The sequence below is a fragment of the Vicia villosa genome, linkage group LG2, assembly GCF_029867415.1.
Source record: "Vicia villosa cultivar HV-30 ecotype Madison, WI linkage group LG2, Vvil1.0, whole genome shotgun sequence".
Taxonomy (NCBI): Eukaryota; Viridiplantae; Streptophyta; class Magnoliopsida; order Fabales; family Fabaceae; genus Vicia; species Vicia villosa.
This window is the reverse complement of record NC_081181.1, coordinates 223180288-223192413: the sequence shown is the minus strand read 5'-3', so window position 1 is coordinate 223192413 and position 12126 is coordinate 223180288. Positions and strand designations below refer to the sequence as shown.

Sequence of the window (12126 nt, the reverse complement as noted above, 5' to 3'; positions counted from 1 at the left end):
CTCATTTTCTCTCTCAATCGATATCTCATGGTAACGGATTTCTCTACTCAAAAGTTGCCCACGAGTTATCTCTTGAATCTAGGTCAACCACTCCCACGGGTATGCTGCTCAATGGTAGAAAATAATTTGCTAAATTTACTGTTTTGAGATTGAATTTTACCATCCTTAAAGTAATAGAAAATATATATATATATACATACACTATATTTATATACCTTAGATTTACATACATTGAATTTTCCAGTAGTTGATATATGTTTCTTTGCAGTGAGTATATAGAGTGCCTAGTTTTGGATCAAAAGATAGAGTTGGCTTTGTTTCTTATACATATACATACGTTAGATTTATATACCTTAAGTTTACATACTGGTAGCTTGTTAAGCCCCCATTTGCATAAGACACACGATATAACCATACACTTCCAATTAAATTACTGATGAGGTTGTGATTTTTTAGATAAAAGGGTGTGAGAAAATAATGAAAATTTTGAATACATTTGATTAGTTTCTTATATTTAGTTTCTTCATTCCATGGTATGAGAGACTAATTATGGGCATTCAACTATAATGTTTTAATCTTATAGAATGGTTTATGTCGTATGTGTGGGTATACATCTAAAACCATTAGCATGACTCTACTAATCCATTAAGTAGTTATGATAATTTACTTCCTGGTAGTAGTATAATATTTTTCAGATTTGTTTATGCAATTTGTAAGACAATCATTCATGTTAAAACCAAGAATTTATGTTGTTTTTATGCCAAGAAACTTAGAAGCTCCATGAAAAATGCAGCGGTTGTTCATTAGAAAAATGAAACTGTAAAAATTACTTAGAGTAAGTAGTTTATTATTCTTTTTTATGCCATTTGATGCTTAAAGTAAGTAGTATATTGTTCTTTTTGATGTTAATTTGTTTCCGAGACATTGATTTCTACATGATTTATATTAAACATCTACGCCATTTGCTTTCTGTAGGTAACAACTCCTGGAAGTAAAACTAGAGATAGAAAAGTCCAACTAATACATAAAGTGGGTTTAATTTGTCTATGGATGCAAGATGATTAACCAGAAGTAGAACTAGAGATAAAAAAAGCCAAATAATGCATAAAGTGGGTTTAATTTGTTTATGGATGCAAGATGATTAACCAGTTGAAGCAACAATTGATTTTTTTAAGGTTTTTCCTTAGTATAATATTTTTATTTAGCTATTTTGAAATTCGAGATGTATTCATACATTTAATATTTAGAGTACATTTATGTTAATATTTATGACTATACTTTTAAAGAAATTATTTTGAGCCTTATGATTTATTTATTGCAAATTTTGTAAATTAAGAAATTACATAAATATTTGAAATCATTATAATTAATTGAGGTAAATAACCTAGTCCCTCACAGTAGAAATGTGCATTTTGATATTTGGGAAATATACAGGAGGTTAAAAACCTCCGCAGAATAAATTTCCATACAAAGACGTCACAACCTCTGCAAATTAACCTCCGCATAAAATACCAGCGTTTGCATAGAACCCCCGCAAAAATACTGCGGCACACGTAATTGCAGGATTTTTCAAAATTGCCGCTAAACAATTTGAAGATGGTTCAAACCCCCTCAAATTGCAAAAAAAACCTCCGCAAATGGAGCATTTTTTGTAGTGTCAGAACTCACGCTAACTGAAGAATTATGCAACTGATTTCGAGTCGACGATCGAAACAAACCCGCCGCATCTTCCCTAACAAAAAGAACCACCCTCCTTCCGTCTATATTAACCGAAACAGAGTCAGGAATCGATAAAGATACAGGGATATTCACCATAACTCTAGCCACAACAAAAGCCTCGCCACTAGCAGTGTGCTCATCCCAACAGATGAAACTCCCCCAATTTTTGGCCAAAGCTACGAAAAACTCAGAACTCCACACATGAGCTGGAGTACCATAAATTCGAAACCACGCGTCCCTACCTTTGTCTATCGTATCCGCCTCCCACTTCTTGACTTCGGAAAACCAAGACTTCCACCAAGTCTCGCCTTCACCAATCAAGTCTTCAATGAACCCTTCTTCCCTTTCTTCGAGCAAACAACAATTACCGCCTAATGGAGTTACTTTAATCGCGTAAACCCCGTCCAATTCCATGTGAGTTTGAATTGTGTACGCAGACCCCGGAATACAAACCTTACCCACATAAGCCTTCTCCATCCTACCTCTAAGAACATAATCAGAATTGAAATCGAAAAGGACCTGCTCATTCACTTTTGATACAAAACCAGAATTCTCAGAAGCCACAGCCTCAGCATAGGAAAGTGGATTATTACTGATAGGACCAGCTTGCCAATTGCCCCTACTCTTCCCCACTTCCGCTCTCTGTGGCCTAATTTGTGGTTGAGGATGCTTCGCCTTCTCCACAAACTCACGCCTACCTCCTGAACCGAAAGCAACTCTCGTAAACCTCGGCAAGTATACATGAATTTTCCTGCCATCAATAATTATATTGTCCAGACGAACCGCTAACGTTCGAGCATCTTCTACATCGATGAATCTAGCGAAACCAAATCGCTTACCGAACTTGTTTCTTCTGGGAGAAATAGCTACCTCCACCACTTGGCCAGAACAACCGAAAAGCTCAAAAAGCTCCCTAGCAGAGTAAAACTCAGGGAACTCTGAAATGTACATGGAAATCACCTCTTTGCCACTTGAAGAATTTCTGTTCCTCCCCCCATAAGGAAAGGTGTCCCACCGCCCCGCTGAACGCTTCAAATAGGTTACTTTTGACCACCCTCCCGTCTGCATACCCAACCTACACAAGATCGAAAAAACCTAGCAGAAAAAGCACAAGCACAGCCCCAGATCCAAAGCAGAATCCTCGGCTAACCCTAGAAAACACCCGAAACAACCCACCTCCTCAACAAGATCCCTGATCCTAAGACCAGGAGTTTAAATCGAAATTGAAGAGATGATGTAACCGATGCTCAGAGCTAACCGAAGGACAAAGAAAAACCAGCCATGAAAGAGCACCTAACCGGAAAAGCTGTCAAGAACCAAGATACGAAAACGGAGATGGAACCCCCGACACCTTCAGCGCCGCTCCCTCTCTCACTTACCCATCGTCTTTTAAAACTTAAGGCTAATAACAAGAATTTTGATGTTAGAATCAAATATTTTGGGGATTTCTGAGTTCAAATTTTATACCTCTCTATACTCACTTGTCTATACTTGTCTCCATTCTCACATGCACAAGCACAACCACCACTTCAAAATTGAACTCTTTAAAACAGTGAAGAAAAGAACCGCATGAATCTCATTCACTTGATGGACTCTTTCTTCAACACTACACATATAATGAATGATCTACATACGGGCGTCAGTAGTATTCACTCATACATCCGGTAATATTCACTCATCTGAAATATTATTTAATTAGTTGAACAATTTATTTACACATTTCAATGAAAATAATCTAATGTTTATTATGTGTTTATTTAAGGTTGTTGTATGACAAAGTGTTGCACGGGACTGCATTGTCAAACAGATTCCGTTTCGTGTCTTCCGCCCATTGCAGCAGACAGACAATTGTTACGGAACCAGAATCAGTTAGACAGCGCTTAGTCGATAGATTCCTGTCCACCGACAATACAGAATGTCTGTTTCTTTGGGCGTATAATACCCGACCAGTAGGGTTAGTTTCTCATTCTTGGTTCATCTAATCTTTGTTTCTTTTCCGTGGCAAAATTTTTATATAAACTTTTGTTTTAATTTATAGAGCACACTGGTTGTTGCTTGCTATCAATCCTATAAGATACGTGGTATATTTTCTGAATTCGGTAGATGGTGAGTGGACCAATTATCCGGCTATGAAGTCAATGATTGATACGTAAGTGGGATCATTCTAAATATTCGTGCATATTTATATATTTAATTATTTGTGAGATTGATCTAAATATATGCTTTTATATTTTTTTTAGATCAATACAAGTGTTCCGAAGTCAAAGAGACGCACAGGTATCCCAGACTAAATCAAACAACATTACTTGGATCAAAGTGCAGGTACATTAATTTTCACAATTTTGCTTATAATATTTATGCTACTTGATAAAACAAGACAACTATAAAATCTTATTTGTTTTTCTATATAGTGTCCGCAATAGCGAAACAGTTCAGATTGTGGATACTATATTTTTAGGTTTATGAAAAAAATCATTCAAACGAATCAATTAGAGATTCCAATCACGGTATGAATTTATAGCTTAAGATAATTTCTTATAATTTATTACATTTAACTAAATCATTCATATAATGTTTTTGTTATGTAGTAATTTGATGACTTTTATGCTGCTTCTTATGCGAGACTTAAGTTGGAAGAAATCAAAGAGGAATTGTGTCAATTTTATATTCAGCAACTAATCATATAGAGGTATAAATACATTATTATGTGAACAGTTTTATGAATACATTATTTTGATAATGACTTTGTGTTTGAGTTTATTTGGTGGATGTTGGTTCATTTTGCTTAATATTAGTTGACGATGATGACGTTGTTATATGAATCAACTTTGTTTTTGTTGTTGTTAAGTGGTGCTGATAGTTTGATTTGAGACTGGATTGATGACACATTATATTGGTGGATTGAGTTGCAAATCACATGAAATTGTTGCTAATAATATTGTTGATGTTACTGAATGACAATTTGTTTTCTTGGAAAATTTGAACTACAGATGTTGGAGCCTTTAATTGACCGTGTTGTTCTGTTCATACTTTGCAGGACCAGGCCGAGAAACGATCAAACTTTTGAAGTATAATATTATAGTCTTGGTGGTTAATAACTTTGTTAATGTACTGCTGCCAATATTTGAAGTATAATATTGTTGATGTTACTGATTTAGTTTGTTTGACATGAGTTAGTTACATGTGAATGAACTATAATGATGTATATATTATTTTGGATTATAATTGTATTATATATATATATATATATATATATATATATATATATATATATATATATATATATATTGTCCTACCTATGGTTGAAAATATATTACAGCTTCAAAATATATTACAGGTCGAAAATAAATATAGGTTGAAAATATTACAGGTTGAAAATATATTACAGGTCGAAAATATTATAGGTTGAAAATAAATATAAATTACAGGTCAAACAGGGAGGCTTAAATTACAGGTTGCACTTTAAAATAATGCGTTTAGCAACGACAACGCTTTTAAAAAACGCTCTTAAAGGACCACCTACGAAAGCGCTTTATAACTAAAAGCGCTGCCTAAGATAAAAAAACATAAAAAATAAAAAAAGCGCATTTTCGTAATGATTACGAGAATCGATTTTCATACTGCAATCTATATCTAGCTGTACTTTCGTTCTTTAAGTTTTGATCATCAATCCATTTTCGTAATCGAAACCTAAATTTTGACATTCTCCGGCTAACAATTTTCATAGCGTTTAGTTCTTTAGTTTAGCATTTTCGGTAATGATTAGGTGAAAATTTGGATTTAGCTCGCCGTTCTTCTATTTCTACTAAAACGATTTTCATATTGCGATCTCTAGCCTTAGTTTCGTTCATCGATTCATTTTCTAGCAGTTCATCGGTAATTATTACGAGAAACGATTTTCATACCTCAATCTATATCTAGCTTTACTTTCGTTCTTTAAGTTTTGATCATCAATCCATTTTCGTAATCGAAACCTGAATTTTGACGTTCTCCGGCTAACAATTTTCATAGCGTTTAGTTATTTAGTTTAGCTTTTTCGGTAATGATTAGGTGAAAATTTGGATTTAGCTCGCCGTTCTTCTGCTTCTGCTAAAACGATTTTCATATTGCGATCTCTAGCCTTAGTTTCGTTCATCGATCCGTTTTCTAGCAGTTCTTCGGTAATGATTACGAGAAACGATTTTCATACTTCAATCTATATCTAGCTTTACTTTCGTTCTTTAAGTTTCGATCATCAATCCATTTTCGTAATCGAAACGTGAATTTTGACGTTCTTCGGCTAACAATTTTCATAGCGTTTAGTTCTTTAGTTTAGCTTTTTCGGTAATGATTAGGTGAAAATTTGGATTAAGCTCGCCGTTCTTCTGCTTCTGCTAAAACAATTTTCATATTGTGATCTCTAGCCTTAGTTTCGTTCATCGATCCATTTTCTAGCAATTCTTCGGTAATGATTACGAGAAACTATTTTCATACTGCAATCTATATCTAGCTTTACTTTCGTTCTTTAAGTTTCGATCATCGATCCATTTTCATAATTGAAACGTGAATTTTGACGTTCTCCGGCTAACAATTTTCATAGCGTTTAGTTCTTTAGTTTAGCTTTTACGGTAATGATTAGGTGAAATTTTGGATTAAGCTCGCCGTTCTTCTGCTTATGCTAAAACGATTTTCATATTGCGATCTCTTGGCTTAGTTTCGTTCATCGATCCATTTTCTAGCAGTTCTTCGGTAATGATTACGAGAAACGATTTTCATACTTCAATCTATATCTAGCTTTACTTTTGTTCTTTATGTTTCGATCATCGATCAATTTTCATAATCGAAACGTGAATTTTGACGTTCTTCGGCTAAGAATTTTCATAGGGTTTAGTTTTTTAGTTTAGCTTTTTCGGTAATAATTAGGTGAAAATTTGGATTAAGCTCGCCGTTCTTCTGCTTCTGCTAAAACGATTTTCATATTGCGATCTCTAGCCTTGGTTTCGTTCATCGATCCATTTTCTAGCAGTTCTTCGGTAATGATTACAATAAACGATTTTCATACTGCAATCTATATCTAGCTTTACTTTCGTTCTTTAAGTTTTGATCATCGATCCATTTTTGTAATCGAAACCTGAATTTTGACATTCTCCGGCTAACAATTTTCATAGCGTTTAGTTCTTTAGTTTAGCTTTTTCGGTAATGATTAGGTGAAAATTTGGATTTAGCTCGCCGTTCTTCTGCTTCTGCTAAAACGATTTTCATATTGCGATCTCTAGCCTTAGTTTCGTTCATCGATCCGTTTTCTAGCAGTTCTTCGGTAATGATTACGAGAAACGATTTTCATACTGCAATATATATCTAGCTTTACTTTCGTTCTTTAAGTTTCGATCATCGATCCTTTTTCATAATCGAAACATGAATTTTGACGTTCTCCGGCTAACAATTTTCATAGCGTTTAGTTCTTTAGTTTAGCTTTTTCGGTAATGATTAGGTGAAAATTTGGATTAAGCTCGTCGTTCTTCTACTTCTGCTAAAACGATTTTCATATTGCGATCTCTAGCCTTAGTTTCGTTCATCGATCCATTTTCTAGCAGTTCTTCGGTAATAATTACGATAAACGATTTTCATACTGCAATCTATATCTAGCTTTACTTTCGTTCTTTAAGTTTCGATCATCGATCCATTTTCATAATCGAAACGTGAATTTTGACGTTCTCCGCTAACAATTTTCATAGCATTTAGTTCTTTAGTTTAGGTTTTACGGTAATGATTAGGTGAAAATTTGGATTAAGCTTGCCGTTCTTCTGCTTCTGCTAAAACGATTTTCATATTGCGATCTCTTGGCTTAGTTTCGTTCATCGATCCATTTTCTAGCAGTTCTTCGTTAATGATTACGAGAAACGATTTTCATACTGCAATCTATATCTAGCTTTATTTTCGTTCTTTAAGTTTCGATCATCGATCCATTTTCATAATCGAAACGTGATTTTGACGTTCTTCGGCTAACCATTTTCATAGCGTTAAGTTCTTTAGTTTAGCTTTTTCAGTAATAATTAGGTGAAAATTTGGATTAAGCTCGCCGTTCTTCTGCTTCTGCTAAAACGATTTTCGTATTGCGATCTCTAGCCTTGGTTTCGTTCATCAATCCATTTTCTAGCAGTTCTTCGGTAATGATTACGATAAACGATTTTCATACTGCAATCTATATCTAGCTTTACTTTCGTTCTTTAAGTTTCGATCATCGATCCATTTTCATAATCGAAACGTGAATTTTGACGTTCTTCGGCTAACAATTTTCATAGCGTTTAGTTCTTTAGTTTAACTTTTTCTGTAATAATTAGGTGAAACTTTGAATTAAGCTCGCCGTTCTTCTGCTTCTGCTAAAATGATTTTCATATTGCGATCTCTAGCCTTAGTTTCGTTTGGTAGGTCACAAATACTATTCCATACTTGAGTCGATGACAATCGAGGGGGAGGTAGATCTTTAACTTTTATTCCTTTACCAAAAGCATCTTTATTCCTTCTAAATTCATGGTTGGTAGGTAAGAACCAACGATGACAGTCAAACCACGAACGTTTCCCACCAAGTTTCAAAGTAAACGCTTTTGTGTGATTCATGCAATGCGGACATCCCATTTTACCATGTGTACCCCATCCAGACAACATGCCATATGCAGGAAAGTCATTAATTGTCCACATCAATGCCGCTCGCATATTAAAATTTTGTTTACGAGACACATCATAAGTCCACGCTCCCACCCACAGCCTCTTGAGATCATCAATTAAAGGTTGAAAATAAACATCGATTCCCGCCTTTGGACTCGACGGTCCAGGAATGATGCATGTCAAAAACATGTAAGGTTTCGTCATGCACATCTCAGGAGGGAGATTGTACGAGGTAACAATAACTGGCCAACAAGAATATGCATTTCTTGAAAAATTATAAGGAGTGAAACCATCTGAGCATAATCCAAGTCGGACATTCCTGGGTTCAAGTGCAAATTCAGGATGAACTCTATCAAAGTGTTTGCATGCCTCACCATCAGATGGATGTCGCATCATGCCTGAACTAATTATGTTTGTATGGTGCCATGCCATTTGGCTTGCACTGTGCATTGATGCAAACATTCTTTGCAACCTAGGTATTATTGGTAGATAGAACATAGATTTCACTGCAATGCGATTTTGCCTTTGGTTAAATTCTTTACTGCTAACTAAATACCTCAGACTCTCTCAAAACTTACATTCCTCCAATTCCCCATCATTTGTACCAAACTCGTTGTCATAAAACAACATGCAACCTCTAATGCAACAATCAATCTTTTTTACTTCTAATCCCAACTTCGACACCATCCTCTTTGCATCATAATAACTTGTAGGCATGTTTTCTTTCACAGGAGTCGCGTCCAACATTATTCTCGCAAAGAATTCTAAACACTGATCAGGAACATTCCAATTTGACCAAAAGTCTCACACACATTGATAGCTTAGAGTCAGACGACCCCTCAAACACTGGTATATTTATTTCTTTCAACAACTGATAAAACCTTTGAGCTTTCTCATTCGGGAGCTCTTCTCCATCTAAGTCTTGTGGTTCATCATACGCCACATTCACCCCTAATGCGTCAGTGAACATCTCCTCGACGAGATTAAATTGCTCTTGGCATTGCATTTGTGATGAACTACTCCCTGGATCAACTCTATTTATATTTGGTTCTATATGTGTTTGACTGCTAGAAGCCTCTCTATTCATCTCCTGCATTGTTTCCCCATTAGATGTCCAAACCCAGTAATTTGGCCTAAAACCCACTCTTTCCAAGTGACGTTTCACTTCACTAGGGTCACTAATAATATTTCTGCAACCACACTTTAAACAATGACACCTTACCCCTCCTTCCCTGCGACAACATTCTTGAGCAAACGCATACGAGAGAAACGCGGCAACTCCTTCCATAAAAAGTGGTTTAAGCCCACGTCGTCCAGGAAACATGCTATCATACATCCAACTAGGATAGAATTGGTAATGTTCCATACTGCACATGTGAATCATGTTTAATTATATTCAATATTTGTCTTTTTCTAAACATATATATACTTGTTTTTAGTCCTAAACATACATACTTGCTTTTAAAATATTTATATACAGTTTTAATAAATATATTGTTTTTATATACTATTTTTTATTACATACAATAAACTATCAAAATATATATATATATATATATATATATATATATATATATATATATATATATATATATATATATATATATATATATTACATATGTATATATATATAATATATATATATATATATATATATATATATATATATATATATATATATATTAAATATAATATAAACTATCAAATATAATTTTAATTTTAATTTTTTAAATACATATTATTTTTTAAACTATTATATGAATACATATTTGTAATGCTTTTTAAAAAAATTTATACAAAAAAGCACATAAATTTGTGAGGAGTTTTAATATACTATTTTTTTTATATACTGTTTTTTTAAACATATTGTTTTTGTGGAGTACTTTTTTATATTATATACAAAATATACTTTTTACAACATTTATATTGTTTTTTATATTATGCAAAATCTTATACTACTTTTTTATATATTGTTTTTTTAAACATTTTATTTTTGTATAATTTTTTTTATATATACTATAAACTATACAAAATAAATATTTTGTTTTAATTTTTAAAAACACATAGTTTATTTTTATACACTATTTTTATATATTATTTTAATCTATTCAAAATATATAAGATATTTTATATACTGTTTTTATATATATACTGAATTTTATTTATTTTTATATACTTTTCTTTTATATTGTTTTTTAAATACTTTTTTAAATAAACTGTTTTATATAAACTATAAATAATATACTGTTTTTTGTTTTGATTTAAACTATAAATAAGTATTCTGTATTAATTTTTAAAAATACATAGTTTATTTTTAATCATTGTTTTTTATATATTATTTTAAACTATTCAAAATATATAAGATATTTTTTTAAAACATTTTATTTTTATAGACTGTTTTGTTATTTATTTTAATATACTATTTTTTATATTATTTTATATATACTTTTTTAAATAAACTGTTTTATATAAAGAAATATGTTTACAGTATATAAACAAATATGTTTATAGTATAAAAAGATATCATTTTTATATACAGTTTTTTTTCTAAAATAAAAAGATATTATTTTTTGAAATTAATAAATAGACAATCTTTATAGTTACTTAAAATACCAAAAAAAAAATTTAATCTCTAACATAAATACAAATAAATATACACACTTTAAAATCAACACAATATATCTCTTAACATAAACATAAAAAATTTATTTTCTATTTTTATTTAACAGTTAATATCATATAAATATCTATTAATTAATAATTATTTCGAAATTAACTTTAAAAAAAATAGTTTATATTATTATTATTATACAAACAAACAAAAAACATACAAAATGAAATATATAAACACCAAATATATCTAATATATCTAATGCACCTTTTAAATATATACACAAAATATATAAAAAGTTTATTAATGTGTACCTGGAATTGATGAACAAATTGTTGTGTTCTTGATGCTTTTAATCCCAAAATATTGCTCCCTTTAAATAAATTAGTTGATACATGAAACACAAGAAATAAAACCAAAATTTAGATTACAAATTAACTCTAAAAATAAAATTATCATTTACAAACTAAAATTCTGAGAGTGTTAAGGGAAGGGAAGGGAAGAAGCAGAAATAAATAATAATACACTGAAGCGGTGAGTTGTTGTGTGCATACTTAATGTAGTGGATGTTTCCGAGGGGTGACCCCTCGCTAATGAAACAGTCAACTGCTGCGTGGGGCAGCCCCTCGCTAAAAAGTTACATCGGAAACACAAGCCCCTCGCTAATGTCCTAGTTGTTTTTTAGGAGGAGTGACCCTTCGCTAATATCTGCCTCAGATTTGACTTTTTAGCGCCATTTCCATTTGCCAGGTGTTACCCCTCGGAAAAAGCTTTTTTCAAAATTTAAATTTTCCCTCTTTCTAGTTTGCGAGGGGTTACCCCAAGATAATTTTTTTTTCTTTCTGCTTTTCTGAATTGCACTTTGCGAGGGGCTTTACCCCAAGCAACCTTAAATTTTTGTGAAGTGTTTTGCCCCTGGCTAAATTCCCTGGCAAATTCAACTATTTCTTGTAGTTGGTTCCCGTCTTGTAAATGGGAGATAAGAGTGCTAAGACATCTCGGTGCGCATACGAACATTCTACAATGACATGGGAGCAAGGCATGCGAAAGGCTTGAAACTTTCCGCAGTCGCACCACCCTTCTTCTAGAAGAACATTGTATTCTTATCTCGGCAGGCCCTCATTCTAGTCAATTGTTTCCTTGGCACTGAA

At 32.6% G+C, this 12126-nt stretch overlaps 1 protein-coding gene across 1 annotated transcript; it reads right to left on the bottom strand.

Moving 5' to 3' along the window:
• Positions 1-1611: 1611 nt before the first annotated feature.
• Positions 1612-5728, bottom strand: LOC131651444 (uncharacterized). The gene is made up of 2 exons (XM_058921109.1): positions 5625-5728; positions 1612-2794 (listed from the first exon to the last, which is right to left on the bottom strand). Exons 1-2 carry the CDS (start codon positions 5726-5728, stop codon positions 1612-1614), a joined length of 1287 nt encoding a protein of 428 aa, XP_058777092.1.
• Positions 5729-12126: the final 6398 nt, after the last annotated feature.